This window comes from Taurulus bubalis, assembly GCF_910589615.1.
Source record: "Taurulus bubalis genome assembly, chromosome: 18".
Classification (NCBI taxonomy): Eukaryota; Metazoa; Chordata; class Actinopteri; order Perciformes; family Cottidae; genus Taurulus; species Taurulus bubalis.
The window spans coordinates 10,690,339-10,711,990 of NC_136606.1; the positions used below are offsets into that span (position 1 = coordinate 10,690,339).

At 43.1% G+C, this 21,652-nt stretch overlaps 1 protein-coding gene across 1 annotated transcript in view; it reads right to left on the reverse strand.

Moving 5' to 3' along the window:
* The window catches only part of slco5a1 (solute carrier organic anion transporter family member 5A1), a gene marked incomplete at both ends in the record, with an annotated part of 30,782 nt that extends 10,271 nt beyond the window's left edge, over positions 1-20,511 (reverse strand). Inside the window, 3 exons of the mRNA XM_079234540.1 lie at positions 3,154-3,368; positions 3,472-3,604; positions 19,563-20,511. Coding sequence (XP_079090666.1) covers positions 3,154-3,368; positions 3,472-3,604; positions 19,563-20,511 — 1,297 coding nt within the window. The remainder of the gene's footprint in view (positions 1-3,153; positions 3,369-3,471; positions 3,605-19,562) is intronic.
* Positions 20,512-21,652: the final 1,141 nt, after the last annotated feature.

Here is a 21,652-nt window from a genome sequence, read left to right on the forward strand (position 1 = left end):
ATTCTCTTGCATTTAAAAGGTTTGCTTTACGTGCCCTTGCCAGAGAACACAGTTCTCAGGGTCACCAGAAGAGACAAGTTGCTTCATCTCAGCAAGACTGAGGGCAAAAGATTTCAGGAGCAGGTTTGACAGAATGGGGATCTCCGCAGTCCACAGGGACCTCAGACTCAAGCTGCTGCTTCTCTACGTGAAAAAAAAGAGCAAGCAAATGTAGTTTTGGCACCTGGTGAGGACGTTCTGAGGAACACCCAGCACATGCTGCAGGGATCTCCAAACTGCGCTCGATCTAGAGCACACTGCTGTTGAAAGCTGATGGTATCTGTTTTCTTGTTTGTCTTACATCCAGTGACAAAAAAGTATTAGATTAAACAATCTACTTTTTTCCAAATTAAGGCCACGAATAAAAAGATTCATATTTTAGGCTACTTTAAGGCTTTTTTCTCTCTCTCTCTCTCTCTCACTCTATTTCTGTGAGAGTGTGTGGTCTGTGAAGGGCCACATTTGGGAATAAAAGTCAGACGTCAGAACATTTGGCTGAGCACATTATTGACAGGACTAATTTGGTCGTGTGTGTGTGTGTGTGTGTGTGTGTGTGTGTGTGTGTGTTGAGGGAAAATATTATGACTTTACAGTCATACAGCCATCATGAGGGCTTCTGTTGTTCCATGTCTCACACTCACGAAAAAGTTTGTAAAGTGGATTATTACCATTTTAGTAAGGAAGTTATGATGAAGCTGGTCAGTTTAAATGGGTGTGGCTTGTTGAATTGAGTCGCGGATACCCGTCTCAACTCTTAATTAAACTAATCTTGTTCTAGGTGGGGCAATGTTAGCATCTGTCGGTGTTATCTCAGATCAAAAAGGTATGAATAGAATGGTGACGCTGATTATTTCATTCCTGTGGAGCTGGGCTGTAATCTTGTCTGGAGGGGGACAGATGGCAAGGTCCTGTTGACATTTACAGCAGCTGCTCCCGACCCGGGGCTCGCAATAGTTGCCACACTCGCTACTTTCTTGTGTGAATTTATTTGACGACTTTGTCAAACCCATCAGCTTTTTGCTGCACACTTCTCTTTGTGAGGATTCAGGTGATCATATAATTTGATTCGTTATATCTGTAAATGCACTGTAGCTTATACAAGTGATGTTTCAACCCATGAAGCTAGTCTAAGCAGTGGATCAAAATTAAATTTTTTTAAAAGATAACCCATTTTAGATCACATCCCCAAGCATATTGTGCCCCCGTTTAACAAAATGTGTACAATAGTCCCCCAAACAAATCTATTAATCTTTTCTTTCTGCAAAACGAAATATGACGTAAGCTTGTAGCAACTAGTTTCAACCAATAATATCATGACATCCATCCCTCCAATCGATCTGAAACTTTAAGAGATGAGGGAGGTGTGTGTGGAGCAAACAATCGTTTGTAGCTCCGTATCAAGCTACATTCTAAACCCACCCACTTTTGAGCAGTCCAATCAAATGCATTTGAGTGTTTGACTCACATCCCTCTTGTAAATGTGCACCGCTCAAATATATATTTCATTGGGGACTACGTCACAGTACAGAAGCTAAAGATGCTCTAACCTCCATTTCACGGGGATTTTAACAACAATGGTGTGCATGACTCGTGCACGATTTAAAAGGACAATTCATAAATCTAATATGACAACTAATCTAATCTGTAATCTGAGCATGTATTGTGAAAGAAACAAATTATACATTTATATAAAAGTCTGCAAGCATTGAATGATTAGTCAATTGACAGAAAATGTATCGGCAGTTATCTTAACAATGTATGTGGTTCTAGCTTCTCAAATTTGAGGATTTGCTGGTTTCCTGATTTATATCTTTGTAAGATGAATAGCTTTTGGACCGTTTATCGACATTTGAGGACGTCACCTTGGGTTGGACCTACTTGACAAGCAATTAGTCGATCAATCGATTAATTCCTGATGCCAGTTTCTTACCATCTATCAGGAAGTTTAAACATTGAGAATTAAATAGTCACACCTTATTTGAAAGTATTAGTGTTAAAACTACTTTTGTAAAATATCACTTTGCAGAAAGAAAGAAATGTTAAGAATTGCTCGCGAACAGCAGTTGCCCATGTGGTCTGGAGCGTTTCCCTGACGTGCATTACTGAAAATATTCAGTGTCGGCATTTTTCCGTGTTTGCTGATGATCTGAAGTGGGGGGAAATCCTTGGTAAAAACAGCTTCTTCAGTGCGGCATACATTCACTGAAAGTGCTGAATTTGTGCTCTGGACAAACACACACACATCAATAGACTGACAAGCACAGCACTATAATACATTACAGAGCCAAACATTGAAAAACAAACATTGTCTGCAAAATTGGCCATAGTTTGCACAACAGGCCAAAACATCCTGCTGGGACAAGTAACACAGCCAGAGAGAGGCCACTGATCTGAAGAAGCTAGAATGCATTCATGGTTGCATTTCGTGTTATCTGCGATGCCAGACATAATCCTGCTCAGGGGAAAGCACAAAAGCATGGTTCTATGAATATACACACATTTCAATAAATATTAAAATTCACTTTAGTTTTGCATATAATAAAGAGTGTGAGAGCAAACATGCACGCTACAGTTTTGCTCTGCTGCCGAGACCGTCTACTCTTGTGTGGAGACGTGACTGAGTTCCCTTGAGAGCTCATTTAAAAAGAGAGAGAGAAAGAGAGAGAGAACGAGAGAGAGAGAGAGAACTGTCTGAAAAATAATCAGACACGCGGAAGTTGGGAAACACTGGAGCAGAATACAGCTTAACCAGGGGGCTCTTCCAGGGAAAGTTAGGAGAAGAATTCATGATTGTTTTAGTAGTAGTAGTGTTATAATGTCAAAATGTGATCACGGTTTCTAAGATAAACAGCAAGTCTCCAACTGACAGGAATTATATGTGACTTTAAGCCATGTTTACTATTAATCTACTAAAGTAAATAGAACCAAATCTTCACCAAAACTGCCCGTGTTTACAGTGAATTCCTGCTTCCAGCCTCCTGCCATCATAAATCAATAACATCTTTAAAAAGGAGATCTCAGCGGCGCTTCCGCTGTTCGATATAATGACTAACCCTATTGATGGGATCACGGGCCATTTGTACATCAATAACTCTGTTTCTTTAAGTAGGGTACCTTTGATGTCCCTTCCAAAGCCCATGGAGGAGGGGACATTCTTGTCTTTGCCACTGGACTTTTCCTTCATCACATCGTCATCGCTGGACAGGTCGGGTGAGCCAATCTTTTTCTTCTTCCTCTTTTTGTGGCGTGGGGGCAGCTTTTTGGGGAAGGCAAACATGGGAAAGATGACCAGAAGCATGGCGACTGCACACAGGAGAAAGCCACTCCACCTGACAGGAAGAAATGACAGTTGGGTATGGACAATTGAGAACACTGCACGAGAAAAGCACCTAAGGGATATCGGGCAACCATACAGGTGTACATTGTATGTACCAGTTGCCAACAAAGCGGGGGTCACTCTGATCAATGTTGACTGCAGTTTTGGGGTCGACGTAGAAGCCGATGAGGACCCCTCCCAGCAGGTAACCAGCTGCAGGTCCCAGGGCTCCCATTACGTACATGATGGCTGGAAGAGACGCAGAGAGAACCAATCAGAAACTTCAATAACATCAAATACCCTTTGAACTGCTCTCCTAACTAGAGCTACGATAAATAATTTGTGCACTTTGATGATCATGATGCCTTCATTTTCTCCCATTATTAAACAGTAAGACATCACTTTGTTTCAGAGGTTTTTTAACTTTCTTCATTCATATTTTTAGTTTAAAAATCAGACCTGCGGGGGCTGTTCATTACCCCTGATGCATCGTCCACCACATTCAGAACACCTACACTGAGATAAGTGAGAACTCTCCAGCAGCCCCGGGGTCATTTCTCACAGCTTTTGAAGCGTCTGTAACAACTGACTTAAAAGCTCCAGAGGTCTCGCATTGACCGGAGGGCAAGCCTGCAGCTCTCTCGCACCAGTAAACCTCAGAGAGCGAGTGGGGTGAAACATTCGCCCTCGGGGGCCTCTCAGGCCCTCACAGAGGTGAACTAATCCCACTCCGTTACTTTGCTGCAGGAAGGGAAAAACTCATTAATGTTAGATAACCAAAGTTGGACAAGTGGAAAAACCTCCTGTGGACATCCAGCAGAGACGAGAGTCAAAGCCATTTACAAGCTGTAATCAGGGGCAAACTTTCTATAATTACACCTGGAACATTGCGGCTATTCGTCAGTGTGTTGGAGTGTGTGCAAGACTGAGGGGAGGGATCAGCTCTTTACGATAGTTGTGTGTGTGCGCGCATATGCATTAAATGTTTCCGTGAAAGACTCATTCACAAGTAGACAAAGCAGTTCTTTTTAAATTTTCACTGGCAAGATGTCTCCAAACCACTCGGGAGCAACAGAAGCGTGAAGTTTGTAGTCACCCCTTCAAGACCAGAGGAACACCTCATATCTGCCCGATTACATTACAAATGCACATCAGTCAACACAGTTTGATTTTCTCAGAATTAAACCTCAAAAGCCATTTCAGCTGCCCTGCCAACATTTGCATATAGCATAGCTACGTCACAGGAGGCTTGCATCTTTCCCTGCCATCATATTCTCAACCCAACACTGAACGCCGTTGGACAACAGAGCACATGCTAACTGCTATAATGCGGTTCCAACCATGTCCCAAAGCTCAAATCCTTATCCACAGTTAATTAAATCCTGATTTCTAGAAACAAACTATTGGGGAAAAGGGAAAGAGGAATATATTGCTGAAACAACAAAAGGCCCTCCAATATATTTCATCAGCCTAATAGGACACCCACAAACCCACGTCTATGTGAGTGTGTAATATAAATAAGGTCTGTGGCAGTTTCATTTCTAAAATCTAGCAGACATGAATCCCTTATCTAAGCAGGTGTCACCGCTCTTTCACTTCCCTATTCCTCGCATGTCATAACTCCTTTCACTGCATCATTTCTCATATCCTGATGGCGAGAGTCAATTCACTGTGGCAGTCAAACAGTTACACAATACAACTGAAGAAATTACCCAGCAAAGACAAACAATTAATTACAGTTGTCAAGGATGGCAAGGGGTCATATCTTATTAATTCCATCTTGAAATTAAAAAAAGTCTCACAAAACCTGAGGTATTGAATGACCTTCTTGTGGTAAACAGCAAAATAATTTCTAAAATCTATAAAGTACAGAACTTTCTCTAATATAAAGGCTGGCTGGCTCTAAAGCCAACGGAGTACAAAGATGAGAGTGAGACTGAACGGTCAGATTCAAATCTCCTGCCTCTTGATTTTGCTTAAGACCAGTGTGACTACAAAATGAGGTTATGTAGTTCTGAGCTGGTTAACGATGACAATATGAATAGAGACAATCGTAGCGTGTGAATCAGTTGTGCGAGTCGGCTCTTTAAACCCAACAGGATTTGAGACTTGAATATAACTAAACAACTGCCACATAAAGGAAAGCCAAAGAATGAATCATTCTCTTTACCTCCCCTTGCTGACTGCTGACCCTTCCCGTGCCCCAAATATAAACACCCCATCATTTAAACACACCCTGGCTTCAACCAGATATACCGGGCGCACCCAGCCGTTCACTCGTTAGGCAAAGGTTGAGCGTAGTATGGTCCTTTACTTGCCCTCAAATCTCCATCATCCTGGTTTTCGGGCACCCGAAGGGAGCAGGCCATATTTTATCCCCTTTGGGCGGTCGTGTAAGCATCTGTCTCGCCCCTCCATCCATCACGTTAACAGTGTTCTTCCCGATTGGAGGACGACGAGGGTCATAAACCGTGTCTGACATCGTCACCCTACCCTGCCCGCCTGGCACCGAGCCATGATATTCAGGGATGAAGGGATTGAAGGGCGGCCAGGGCAGAGCCATCAGATTGAGGAATATGCTGGCACAGCAGCAGCGCTCCATCACACAAACACACGTGCTGTGGAGCACAGGGAGTGAATGCCAATGTAAAGCGTATGTTACGTCACGGGCTCACCTGACTCAGTTACACAATGCACAGGAGGGACGATACATTATCGGCTTCATACACGTGTGGAGGTAATGCATTAGGAGCTCTCCGTTGCAGTTATTGGCTGTCCACTCTTATGTTATACAATGTCAGCATCTAAACCATCAACATGAGTCACGTGACCATTCAGCCTGACTTTCAATATGTCCTGGTAATTTTGTGCTGAGTTTGCTTTATGCGTGAGACATGCATGAAAAGATATTGAGGATGAAGTCACAGAGCGTGCAAATGTTACAAGCAGAACCCAATATAAGCAACGCGATATTATTGTTTATTGCACAGGTCTGGGGGGGAGAAACAATTACAACTCAGTGACTTTAACGTGAACCAAGGTCACTCCCTCCCTGCATATTGTATGAAAGCTTAAAACGTGCACGCACGTGGACATGTGACGGGGGAGGGGCAAGGGCATCAAGGGTAAGAATGGAAGAGGGATAAGGTTAGAGAGTTTTATAGTGCATCGTTGACCTCAATTTAGAGTTTCCGGTCCATTATTTGTGAAGGATTGACAGGGCGGGGTCAGGAAGAGGAGATTTACTCAACAATATTCCAGGAAGAATAATAAAAAAAGGGCAATATAGTGGGATGTAGAAGGAAATAAAAACTGATAAACAGAGAAAATTGGACAGGAGAGAAAGCGGAGACAAAGAAAACAGATGAGGCAGGAAGAAACAGTGAGAGTGATGGAACGTAAAGAAACAGAAGGAGAGGAGCTGGGCTGCAGTCTGTGGTGACTGATCCGGCTGTGTAACAGAGTGTAAAGCTTGCTCAGCAACATCCCTCTCATATCTAACCTTTGGGGACCAGCGCTGCTCTGTTGTCTCCACTCTTCATAAGAGCTTCGCTCCTCCTGACTCTCTGTCTGTATTCATGAGCTGCACTGACTCAATCAGAGCTTGTAGGAATGAATGAGGGTGAAGCAGAGAGAGAAGAATGGCAGCAGAGCATGAATTAGAGGCGTGATTACAGGAAGGTAAATGCCCAGGTGGCTGCTGATGCTTTTGAATTCATGTAAATATCTCCACTGCAGATCCATTGAATATTAATGTGTTTCTGTTATCTTGCAATCCTTAGCTACCGAGGCGTCAACTAATGACTTTTTAAATACAATCGCAATGGGCAACTTCCCTTTCTGGAAACAACTTCTGCAAGAATTGCAGGGAACTAGAGGATTCACGGCACCCAGCTGCTTCAATAGTTGCCTTAGCTGGGAATGGAATTTCAGGCATAACAATACAATGTTGTCTGTAAGGCTCCCTCCTCCCCCCCCAACCTCTCCGGACCTTCTGTTCTCCTCACCCCCTCACCCTTGAGACGCAGCCAGAGCGGCAGAGGATGAAGCGAGAGAACGCAGAGCAACCAGACCTGATGAGAAAGCACATTGCACCTAATGAAGCAGCTCCCTGGTGGCCAAACTCATTAGCACAGATTAATGATTTCATTTCAGTACGTAGACTAAATATATGACGGGACGTTCACTGCCTTGTCAGAACACTGCAGGGTTAAAAGGTTGAGGCTAATACAATTCACATGACAAATCAGTGTCAGACTTCACTTTTATCACATCTGGAGCACAATGTGTGTGTGTGTGTGTGTGTGTGTGTGTGTGTGTGTGTGTGTGTGTGTGTGTGTGTGTGTGTGTGTGTGTGTGTGTGTGTGTGTGTGTGTGAGTGTAGGCCATGTGCAGTAAGTCTCATTTGTTTTTTTTATCTTGCAATAAAGGCTGCAGAGGTATGAGACTGGCTTTCTGGAGACTTCGTTTCAATTAATTATGTAGCGGCCCACCTGGCTATTAGCCTACAAAGCTCAGTCAGCCTCCAAGCAAGCCTGGGGAAGGGTGGCAGGCAGCAACACAACAACCTTGGATTTGTAGTCACTGGGCTGTGCCAGCTAAAAGATTCAATCAAATAGTCTGCTCTGCATTATTCAAGAGGCATGTCATGTTGATTTATGCAACATTATGCATCACACATTACCTATGCACTTCAACGTGGGATAATCAATTTCTACATCTGCTGTGCGACACAAATAAATCTGAATGAGCTATTCCTATTTGTTTTATAACATCCCCTTTGTGCGATACGTCAGCACACGCTTCAGGATTCTCATAAACTGGCCCGACAGTCCGGCTCAATGCTTGAAGTGCTTTGAAAAGTGGAGCTGCAGGTGACAGCTGTATGACAGATGATCCACGGGGCGGTTGAAAAAAAAAAAAAAAAAGAAAGAAAAGAGAGGGAGAGTGCCCTATGTATCCCTGTGTTACGGGGATCAATTCAGTCATGTGACCTTACCCTCTGAAAGACAAGAGGACGAAAAAAACAATGAAATGGGGGAATGACAGCATTGTCATGGCAACCTGCTGACATAGCAGTGTCTTCTTACAAGTCCTAACCTTACAATTTTACCCAGAGGGCATGCACAGGAATTGTGGCCTCACACATGCACACAGTGGGACAAAAAAAAGCATTAATAGGCCTTTGTTATAAAACAGCTCAACAAATACAAATAAAAAACAGATGTTCTTCGGAAATCATGTTGTTGTCTGGATGGTGCAGAGCGGTATGACGTTAACTAATAGCACTATAACTCTGCAGCCAGAGGCTGATGGTGTGGTATTTTTAAACCACAAAATTAGACATAACTTTTCTTCCTTTCATTTAAAAAGTTTTTCTTAAAGCAGTCATTATTATAGGTTGTAAATTGTCACATCATACAGTATCAGCAGCTTTTGCACCGTAACGAATTCAAGAATAAAACATGAACCGCTGATGAATGATCCTGCATTAAGCATCAGATCAATAATGGAAGAACATTTCTATATGGGTATCTGTACAAGTGCTTCGCTCCCATAGAAGAAAAACAGTCAGGGAGGGAATGAGATCAAGAGTCTAAACAGAAAAAAAGGCCAGGGGAAGGTGATAGCAGTAGGTACGAGAGGTGCTGGAAATTAATGAGAATAAAGTGTGATGGAAAAGAAAAAAACTGTTGCAGTTTCCATCAAGTAAATCAACATAAACCCAACTACACTCACTAATTCAAAGTCTGATATTCAAACATGGACAGAAACATGCATACAAACACACCATATAGTGGCCACATTGAAATGTGAACACACAGGCTCACTTAAAAAATATAAATACAAATAAATACACATCAGCACAAAAATAGGCACAGACTGATGGAAGCCAGACAAGCTGTGTAGTCACACACAGCTCCAATATGGGATTAACAGGTCAAGAAGCAATTTTCTGCCATGAAGTGTTCAGCCGGCAGATATTGTCTCTATTATATTAGCATGCTGATTTAGCTTTGAAGTGGCACGACAGCTTCAGCAGGCATACCAATATGCTATCGCATGTGTGTGCCAGTTTGAATTTACTATAAAAGACTATCTATTCTAGAAAACCCTGCTTTCCATTTACTGTAAATTATTTTTCAATGGTCCAAAATGATGAAATGAAATATTTACCATTTCTTAATATAACATCATTTCACTGTTGGATTACCAGAAGGCTTGAACGTGATTTAATTGTATGCTATACTATTCATTAAAAAAATTCCATAATGGCCAAAAAAACAAGAATATAATCTACTCATACATTTATAATCTGTTGATATTCATGTAACATTTAATAGGACGGTACTAGCAATCAATGAAAGTCCTAAACAGTGCTGGCGTCCCACAGGCAGAACAGTGGGTGGTAAAAGGATGAGATAAGTATGCAGTGTGGGCAGGAGGTCGTGAATATCTTAATGGATCAAGTAAAGAACTTTGATCCTGGAATGCAGGCAGTACAACAGACTGTTACAGATAGAACCATACGAACAGCAACATCAAAGCCTCTCCGACTTGGAAATCTGTGTTCAGGCCACCCATCAGGCTTTTGAACCGGGCATTACTGGTATAAGCCCCTTAAGCAGAAGACATGACTTATCACAAGCGGCACAGAGGACTTGATCAGCATCTTAAGTCTGCTTTTCCCATCCCCCTCTTACGGTCTTCGTCGATACCTCAAACTATGACCCAGTGACCTCGTCTCTCATCCAGATGTGGTGCATGACTGAAATTGTAAGGAAGAGACGCACAATACAATTCATAAATTGACTGTACGTGCTCCAATGGAGAGATGTGAATTTTGTCACGTCTTTTGAAAGAAAAGTCAGAAATTGTGTCCTGTCTTTTGTTATTGATTTATGGATTTTACCAAAGCTCTTGACTGCAGGATAGTAATGCCCAAAGCTTAGTCATACTACAAAGAAAGCCCAAACAGTACATTGTAATAACATTTGCATGCAAGCTGCTATACTTTCCTTGCAGGGGGTTCCCCAAGCTCAATTCCCCAAATCAAATATATAGAAATTGAGAGAAAAGAGAATAGAGGTTTTTTTTTTTTATCTCTAGCTACCACTCTGCTGCAGGAGGTAGGCTACGGCACAGCCAGTCAGTGAGTCAACGCTGCATGGGTTTCCTCACCATTGATTGAACGCATAAGAAAAGCAATTCAGCAGAAAGATGTGCATGAAGGAGATTATTAACCATTTTAACCAAATATGAGTCAGCCAGCAAAGTGGCTGTAGCAGTGATGTTCATCAGTTGCCACTTACATTTTTGTTGGACCCCAGTACAACTTCTGTGTGCGTCACGAGGGTCACGGATCCTAACTCTGACGCAAAATGACCTTTTTCTGCTGATTCTGTGCTGGCGTAAGGCTTCTGGACCTGCACTGACGGCAAAAGACCACAAATCTGCTGCTAACATCTGTCGGTTAAGGGACTGATACTACTAATACTGTACAATATATTGAGAATGTTCATTTCAGAAAAGTTTTTGTGTGGACTGTCAATTATAGTTCTTAGATGGAAAGAAAACCAGAATCAGGCAGGAAAATTGCAATCATTGTCTCTTCAGTTTTTATACAATTTCTAAATTTGAATTAACTCAGGAGCGGAATGGGACAGGATTCATTCTTCCGGGATTGAAAGACGTGATTTAAATATGTATTTTGTACATGGGATTGGGACAGGAGTGTTTTTTGGGGGAGTGGGAAGGGAAGAGTGAAAAACCCTCTCCGGTCTCAGTCAAATGTCCGTCTCCTCACTTGTACTAGAATAACAGGCTAAAAGCAACTGTCTCGGACTATTTATTATTCTCATTATATACTATTATAAACAAGAAATAGTAATCAATGTGATTCGATTTTAATTTTAACGGTCATATTCAATTCTGTTTTCCCCAGCTGCTGGAACGGTATTTTTGTGAAGGCTGTGCACAAAGAAATCCTGCTTTGTTGTTAATCAAGAGGAGAAAAGTTCTCACCAACTATGTCAGCATTATTTATTAGACAGCTGGAAATCTATTTCACTGTCTCTTCCTCACAATCCCCCTTTGTGACAAGCCAACCAAACCAACACAGTTCTCTTTAACTGGCTTACTGATGGATTGTCATTCAAAGACTGGGCCTAATTTATTTCTGCCTCCGCCCTTTTATATGACTTCGCTTTTTAATATTTCTCAGAAGTCTTTCACACACTGCCACATTGAGTAAATCATATAGCGCTCTACTTAATTCTCTAATCCATCATCTTTTGTGGCTTTTCCTCCCAATCCATCTTCCTTTGTGAACTTTACGCATTCCTTTTATAGAATTTGAGCAAATACACAATTTCCATTCAATCTTCGACTAATTGCTACTAATGGAAGAGGAAATGTTCACAATGAAATCTCCTCTTTAGACAAGTTCAGGTCAGTATCTTGCAAATCTACAGAACATGATGCACAGGTAGGCCAACAGGAAGGAACAGAGGGTCCACTGCTGAGCCCCCTCCACCCAGTTTCTCAACAAGCTGTTGAATCAACAAATGGCTGGTCTAGGTTAGGATTAGTCATCAGGTTTGTGGGATTATGGGCACAATCAAGGTTTATAAAAAGGCATTTCTAGGAGAAAATTGCCCACACTGTAGCTTCACAGCTTCATCAAACAGTTGGAGTCATTTTGGAGAGGAAGACGAGAAAACATTTACCTCCATTGGTTGACAGAAACATATGAAGTTATGATGCCTAAACTTGCTTCATTATCAACTTCAGCCAACCTGATGGGATCCTTACATTACCTCTTGCCAAAACACCACTGTCACCACTTTGTGTGTCTGTGCATACATAATGTTCCAGCATTTGAGAGGCTGGCAGATAATCTTTCAGTTGACGAGGGGCCATGAAAGGGGCATCTGGACTGGGGGGTGCACGCACATGCACTCAGTGCCTGAGTGCATGTGCGTGCGTGTGTGTTCATTTGGAGTAGTGAGTACAAGGCTTAGGTGTTATGCCAAAAGCTTGCACCTGCAGCTTTTCAGCCTCCCTTATTCAGACATGGCAAAGCAATCTGGTTCATAGTGATAAACATCATCTTTGGCCAGAGACAGGAATTCGGCCGATTCATCAGTACACCCTCTTCTGTCCAATGCCAACCCCAGCTACACCTCAAGAGGAAGATAAACAAGAAAGATTGATAGTTCCATTCTCAAACATCAGCTCACGCCTTGCCTCCAAGAAATCATAACATCATATCAGAGATATCAAGGTATATTCTTAATCATATTTAGAACTGCTTGTTATGCCTGTATGCGTGTCCTGTCCTGTATAAGCTCCATTCCCTTGGCAAGAGTGAGAAAATAGTTTTCACTGTTATCTTAAAGGATAACAGGCTAAACGAATATTAATAGCTGAGCTTATGTGATCTTAACCATAAATCTGGAATACTTTGATTAGTATTGGTGTGAATATAATTACTGTGGCAGAACACACAGCAGATGGAGTGACTACATAGCATAGCCCTGCTTTCATTCTCACCGTTTGTTGTAAAATGCAGGTCAGAAAAGACCTGCTCTGCAGCAGAGGAGCCTCCCACACACTGTGACACAAGTGTATGACGCCACCAGTCTCGGCGTTGATGGGTCAGCCGCCTCTGCAGTCTCTCCACACAGGCACAGACGAGAAAATACCACTGCATGCTTGCAGGAAAACCAACACAAAACACTTGCTCCTGCAAACCAACCCCCTAAGCCCCAAACCTCACCCACCCCCAACTGCAGGTGCACACACACACACACACACACACAGCTCTTAACAGCTGCTCAACGGTCTTACAAGAACTAGGCCCCCTAAAATATAAAACACACAGCTACAGGAACAAAAGCCTGATAGAAAATGTGCATTAAAGTAGCAGGCTTTTACTTCAAATGATCATATTACCTGTTTTAGGCCATACAAAAAACACTGTAAAATAAATCCTTTCTCCCAAACATCCCACAAAAATAAACAAACTCGGTCAGCTAACATAAGTGGATGACTCTTGTCAAAATGCTGTCTGTCCAATGAGCTGTATCACAGTTACATGTTAGCTATTAGCTGGAGTTATATAATGCACAACCAGCTTAACGCTACATTTAGTGGCATAACAGAACTTGGCAGAGCCGCCACAACAGACAGAAGAATGTGCACAGTAAAGCTTGCCTGTCAGGCTAAATTTTGTTTGCATGCGCAGCAGCGATCCCATAGGGTGAGGCCAGAACACATCCATCTCCCTCAGAGTGGGCTTCTGTCCCTCCAGGAGGCTCAATACCATGTGCAGCCAGGACACAAGACACAGTGTAGAGGTCAGAAGGGGACGAACAAAAAGTCCAAGCAAAAAGGACAACCAGTGCTTGGATGTTCATGTCGACAACAGTATTTGTTGACATTATCCTCAAATGTGAACAATAGTACAGTTTTTTTGTTCTTAGACTTATGTAAATGGTATTAATACCAGCCACCCCTCCTCCCTCATTCTCCATATATGCAGCAAAGAGGTCAAGGAGAACAATGGCCACTGCTCTGAGGGCATAACACTATGGAGGGGGATTTTTTTTATTTCTGTGGAAAAACAACACTCCCAAGACCCTGAAGGCCGAATCAACCAAGAGGTCGGACTGAGCTGCGCAGATAAGATGAGGCACAGAGGGGAATGTAATTGAGCCCAACGTGGATGGACAGGCCGTGTCTGTTCATTATCTGCAACTACTTGATCCAGAGAGAGTTGATGCAGGTCAGATATGTCGAATCCCATGGAAGCTCAGTTTCTGCCTTTTTGGGAATCTAGTGCTCAATAACAACCCTCTGTTCCGATAGCCATCATAGGAAGTACTGTACCCCTGGCAACAGATAAACATCTGGTAATTAGGGAACCAACCCCACAACTCATTTCCTTACTGGACTCAACAGACAAAGGATGGGCATGTTTCTCTTTACAATTCTGATTAGTTTAATCAGAGAAAATACACAGAGGCTGCAGGTTTTTGAGTGATTTCAGCCAGGAGAGACAAAGCAACAAAAGAACATCTTAAGTGGAGTGGCCTCTTGTTTTTTGTTACAGGCCATAAAACACGTAGAAACAGATGCGACAGTTCAGAGGACATAAAGAAGTATTAAAGCTATCTTTCTCGATGGGAAATATAAAGTGAGAAATAAAAATAGAACGCTTTTTGCAAGTAGGGATGTAACATTAAGATATGTTATAAGTTAGAGGTTTTATTTGTGAATGTGGTACTGTAATTGGTCCAAATTGACCGGCATGGTTCAGGTAATTATGTAATCCCCCCAGTGACTCAATAATTAGGATTTATGCCTTCGTGGGTGGAGGAGGAAGTGTCTATACGGTCCTGAGCTTTTTGCATTTACTGTAGAACATCTGGCCAAACACATAAACCCCTCAGCCATAACATCAGTCAGTCAGTCTGAAATCTGAATCATATTTTTATTTTCCAAGATTTCTAATGTGTAAACGTCCAAAAACGCATGAGAAGAAACAATCCCTTACGGTGGTTATATGCAGTCACTATTAAACCACCCCAAAAGCTACTTGGGGGCATTATTTCATCTTAACCCCAGCCAACAAGAGCCAGGAATCAGGGCAGATTTGGTACAACAACATGGACCAAAGAGCCAGCGGGGAACAAAGAAAAAGAAAAATTCCATTTCTTTCCCACATAACTTAAAACAAAAGGTTTCTCAGAATTCCTGCGATCACGAAAACCTCTTGTGGCGTTTCCCCAGGAACCCTCCCACACTTTCAAAACAGGCCACAACACAGAAAAATGTCCAGAAGTCAGACTGTACTACGGTTAAGACCCTGCCTCTGGAAACAATCATACTCCCACACTTGATTGAAAGTGCTCTGTCTTATTCCATCACTCCTACTCTTACGGCGGACTCATTAAAGACAAATTGTCTGGAAGGAGTGCAGGTCGGTGGAGAGAAAAAACAAAAACAGGAAGGATTTTGAAACACAGACGGTCATCAGTGGCACAGGATCAGCCTCAGAGGGGTCAGTGGTTCAAAGAGGGAGTCATGATAGTAGTAGTGGTCAGAGCTGGCAGCCCTGCAGTCTGCAGCTAAAAAGGTTGCCTGCTGCTGAGTAACCCGAGGGGTCTGGGTAACGGGACTGAGAGAAGGAACACAGTGATATTTAAAACCTTCTTGAGGATAAGCCAAGAGGACAGGGATGAAACAGCCTTCTTTTAATACGTGTGCCAGCCTCTGACGGGGTCAAACGTGTACCCTAACAGATCCTGAAATGTGATCCATCAGCAGCCTAGCCTGGTGGGGCAGAGAGAGCAGCTTCTCCAGGGACTTGTGGGTTTGCTTCTGTGTGTGCAAAAGTCTGCATTTGCTGCTAGGCAGAATAGGACAAACAGTTTAACGGAACTGACTGAGAGAGCAGAGAAAGGGACGTGGCTGATAATCCTTGCTAAAAAGTCCCAAAATTAAAAACACAGTGAGGTATGACTGAACTAACTGTTCATTCCTGTTGTTTTCTTTCTAATCATGTGGACACACACACACACACACACACACACACACACACACACACACACACACACACACACACTACACTGAACACTCACTGCAGGAGAGAGACTGAGAGCAACTGTTCTTTCTAAATTTGTCAGAGGGAGAGAGCAGACCCCTTGTGCTTATGCAAGCATGTGTGCATGTGTGCATGTGTGTGTGTGTCAGAGAGTGCAGACAAGACCCGTCTTCAAGATGTCTCTGTGGGTGTTAAAGCTAGTCTCTTCTCTGCCTCTTTAGTAAAATAAACAGCCCACTATGTCAGGCTGGCCTACGTCCGATGTCTTGGCGTTTCATGAGTATCTTATAGAACATATATAATGCACACAAGCACCAATAACACTCACCAGTACTTTAGCTTCAGAGCCATCTGCACTACAAAAGTTAGGCCAGGAGGAATCAATTAACCTTATCCTGCATGTAGACAGGGCAGATGCATGTATATTTGTATGCAAATAGGCTGCAAAGTCAAGACAATAAAAAGGTTGATTTAAAAAAAAACTGTGCATAAACAAAGAGTTATAATAACAGTATGAATTTCAATTATATTTTTGCTGCAAACTGAGTTCAAAACACCTCCTCTGGAAGGTAGTGTGGACTCGCAGACAGCAATCTAATCAGAGCTGACCTCTCCATTCACCCCACGTCAATAACAGCATCTCAGTATCATTAGCTTGTAAATCACAGAGGTTGTCCCGCCTTCTCATAGCTGGAAGTCACAGCCAATGTCCAGAGCTTGTAATGGATCAACAATTCAATGAGGAGAATTTGGATTATTGAGCATTTAGATCTGTGGGTCATTGCGTTGCCAAATCGGATGGAGATGGTGACAGAGTGTTAGAGTTCGGAGGCAACCATGAACAGCAGAGACAACAAATCAAGAACAAAAGCGGAGTGTTGTTTCAAATAAAGTTTGTTTTCCCGTTTACTACAGAATTGTTACTCAACCGAAGAACAGAAACCTCATCTAATGCAACGAGTCACCTTCATACAAGATGGAGGAGCTCCTCAGAGAAGGGCAAAGACAAACGTTCACCATAGTAACGCTAAGAATGGTATGTTGTAAATCTCAGAGCAGAAAGAGAGAAAAGACTGTGGAAAGAGGCAGAAATGTGCACACGGAGGCTACTTCAGCACTCGAGCTGCCAGTTTGTGTCATTATGTTCTCTAGGGGCGTGCTATAAAACCAGTAAAAAAGAGATATACAAAGCCAAATTAACTATACCCTCATTCCACCGTTTGCCAACAAAGTAGAGTAAAAGAGTTAAAGTTCAGATGCTGTGCCCGTTACATTACCATAGTGATGTGGGGCCAGAGCTGGGAATGGGGTGATGGTCAGAGGGAATGCCCCATGTCTTGGCTGCATGCAGTCTTGACCGTGATGTTGAGCCTTACCAGCCCTGATGCATTGTGAGAGCACAGCAAGCCTGTGTTTGGGCTTGTGTTCTCCTTGTTTTCCTGCCTGGTTCAATAGCTGTGCTGCAGTGGCTCCATGTAACACAGGGTTCTGATCTGTATATGCATGCATACACAAAGATAACATCCTGACACACACTCTCATTTTTTCTCTTCCTCCAAGGGCACCAGAAGTACCCTCCCTGTAAACCATTGTCCTACTAAATCAAGCAGCACCTCCCCTCTGAGACAGTTTAAATTGAGAAGGGGTTTACATTAATGGGTGTGGGGGAGAACTCATCTCAAGGTAATTTCCTTGTAGTCTCCTCTGGATATGGGTAGCCTATATCCCCACAAAATTATATTTGGAAAATATAAAAAATGGCTTGGAGGTTTAGAAGTGCTCCATTTCCCCTTCTTGAGGGATGGGTAGAGGTTAAAAAGCTACATTTCAATGTCAACTCTTGCCAGACAATATGATTTTTTTTCTGAGGTGAAATAAAGAATTATGATGTCGAAATGTGGATTTGGCTGAAATATCCATGACAAGCAATCATCACCTGTACTTTCATGCACCAACTACCAGAACAAGCCTCAGAGAATGTCAAACATAAAAATACACAAAACACCTGGATAATAAAACTGAAGCCCAGTTACCATGGTTATTGGGAGTATCTCATATACCATCAAGGACGTTTCCCCCACAATTATCTGCATTCTCTGACATGTCGGAACATGTCCGTTTTCCCTAAACAGCTTAATCCCTCTGGGATTCCTCTGAAAAAAAGCCATCAAGGTCAGTACATCTGTACAGGGGGAAGTCTTGACTGTGATGTTGAGCCTTACCAGCCCTGATGCATTTGTGAGAGCACAGCAAGCCTGTGTTTGGGCTTGTGTTCTCCTTGTTTTCCTGCCTGGTTCAATAGCTGTGCTGCAGTGGCTCCATGTGACGCAGGGTTCTGATCAATACTGGGTCTCAGGGGCAGCGGAGCGGGCAGCGAAAGGACTCAACAGAGAATGTGCTTCATAGGCTGTGTAATGCTGTGATCAAGGGCTGGTGTCGGCACCGTGGCTAATGCTGTGCAACCACGTCAGTGTTGTTTTCCGTCCAACATTGTGCACGCACTGCTCCTCACACGGGAAAAAAAAAAAGAACAAATACTAAAATATACACCTGCATACAACTCACACACTGAGAATTTATCGAGCAAAAATGCAAATGGAATCGCTATTTGGTGGAATTTTACCGTGTAATCCAGATTAGAATCAATAGATTAATTGATGGTGAAAATAATCATTCACTTCAGATGTACACACAGGTCAGTGCGACAGTGCCCATCTTTGTAAAGACACCAGATTGAGGGCTGCCCCATGCCCCAATAACCCAACAACAGGAGGATTACTTCAGCAATCATGAACTCCTCTGTGAGCCATGTACAGTATGTGGTATGCATGTACCAATCATTCTGAGCAAAACCTTTAAGGCCCAGCGTACCAGACACATTACAGAATACCTGTGAAGAAATGTACAAACGATTTGCGAAGGAATACAACAGTCAATCTGCTTGAATTTAAATACAACAGAAACTAATCTTTTCTGGCTAAACATCAAAGCATGTTGCTTTACTGCTGCCAGCCTTCTGTTTGCACACACAATCCTGAGGACACAGCAGTAATATAAACACACACACACACAGACAGACAGACAGTACAAGACCATTATTCATTTGCAACCCAGTTCTGGTTCTCATCCCACACTCGTCTCATGTGCTTTTGGCCCACGGTTGAGTTTGCAGTGTCTGTATTTACCTTAGTGTGCTGCAGAGGTTTGCATGCCGTGGAGATTAATTCAAAAAGGACAGAGAGCTGGTGGGGGTGAGTGCATCTGTTGAACTCTGGAGGTTTATATACATGCACATACCCTCCAGGTAAACATTAGCAAGACCTTCTTAAATCTATCAAAATGCAAATATCAAATGCATTTATAGTGGGAATAAAATCAACTGGGATAATTGACACCAATTGTGTTAGAGACTAGTAACTGTATAACACAGGACCTCTGCGTTCTTAAAGTCACACATCAGAGCTGCATAGTTGGTACTGCGGAGAAAAACTGGTGAAGCTGAAGCAAATAAAGTCTGGATTGCTTTTGTGGCATAACAATATTCACTAAATATCGGTCATAAGCTCGGAAAATAAAATGAATTATAGGACGTCTTACCCAAGTAGAGAGATGCATTTTCTTTCTTCACATTGTCGTCCAGGTAGGTGGGCCCCAGGGTGTAGATCGGCGTGGACCCCATGCCCACAAGTATCTGGGCGCATATGAACAGAGTCACATACAGGTTGTGCTCATTGCCTTCCTGGTCGCGAGGGCACGATGCCACGTCGAGCTCACGACCGCTGCTGTTGCCACTCTGGCAAAGGCCTTTAAGGCCCATTGATGAGTTCATCTCCTGGATCTGGTAGGGTGGTGAGATGAAGTGGGGAAGGGAAAACAATGCTGCCCCTACAGCAATGATCACAGCACCCACAGCCAACCAGCGGGGCCTCTGACCCCTGCCCCCAAAGTAGGAGATGAAGACCACCACCAGCAGGCTGCCGATGTCGAAGCAGCTGACCAGCAGACCGGACTCAGAGCTGCGAAGACTATAGCGCTTCTCAATGGTGGTGATGACACTGCTCAGGTAGCCGGAAACCATCAGGGACTGAATGAAGGTCAGGTAGCACATGCAGAACAGGAAGCAGCGGGAGTCCCTCAGGATGGCCCGTGTATACTTCCTGGCTGGGGTGCAGATAAGGCGGGTGAGAGAGAAACCTAGTTTTTTACCCCCAGCCCTGTGGCCATCCACAGGCAAAGAGCTACTGAGTCCTACCAGGCTGGAGGCAGAGGGGGAGAAGTCTGTCCTGGAGGAGGGAGTCTCTGGCTGACTGGAGTCTGGGGTTTTTGGCTGAAGCTCGCTGCGCTCCTCCACGGCCACACAGGTGTTGGTGGTATTGACCAGTCGAAGCTCCGCAGCCTTTCCATCCGGCTGACATGGTCCGTTCAGGATGGGCAAGCTTTTGGACTTGAAGCAGGTCTCTGGTTCCATATACTGGTCCTGGAGGTCACGGATCTCCAGAGACTCAGACAGGTCACTCCCCGTTTCATCATTGTCTGATGAAGTCATGGTACAGCTGGAGATGAAGCTTCTGTGGGCTTCTGGCTGTGCTGGAGAGTCAGTAACAACGGCCACATGAGGACTTATTGGAGCTGCTGCTGGAGAAAAGACGCTGCCCTGCCAGTGGGTCTGGGTCGGACCGAATCCCTCTAGTTATGTGCATGTTTTATTCCACAAAGCTATTCACAACATTAGCGTCAAAATATTCTGAGAAGCGACCAGGGATACTGAATACAGAGGAACATCAGTTTCCTTATCTTAACACTATTGTCAATATTGTCCAAGGAGCGAATAGTTTTGAATAAATATCTTAGAAGATTCAAAAAAGATCATATACAGATAACAAAGAGGTGCTGTCTTTACAATGTTCCCCCAAATTAGGATTCCATGTGGACGTTGTGTTGATTTTATGACTCTTTGTTAGATTCATAGTTTCTGTGTGTAGCCCTTGTCCCATGGATGTGCAGCATCCTATAAAAAGGATAAAAACATGAAATTAAAATATCTTTTTTTTTTTTAATGTTGCTACTTCCAAAGTAGATACATTAATATATAGAATAGCTACAAGCCGACACAAATATAATCCTTTTCACTTCTGGCTTTCTGGTAATATGTCGACCCTGGATTAAAACAGGTCACTTCATAACGCTAAATTGCTAACATTAGACACATGGAAATATCACATCAAAAACTAAAAAATTACCTACACGAAGGAAACAAGCGCATATATAGGTGTGATACTGTCGCAACCTTAAATAACAACCAGCTTTCCTTTGTCAAAACGAGAAATATATCTGGAGAACAAAAGACCACGCTGTCCCCAAACGTCTCAGTCATGAGTTTGAAATGAAATAAAACCGCGATTCAACACGAGACATTTCTAAAATTAAGCGACAATAAGTCTCGGCCTCGACTAAAACGGCGACAAATATTATTTGACATAACTTCTACGAAAGGCAGGAGGTTCAGATGGCTGTAATACTCACACAGGACAGAGGGAGGTAGCCTGTTGTTCTCGCAGAGCGGCCACTCAGTGAATGAAATCTGGTTGATGCGGATGGCTGCTGCTGGTGGGCAAATGCTGCTTTCACGAGCTGTGGGAAATTGTAAAATTCAGAGTTTGAAGCACCAATAAAGTGTGTGTGTGTGT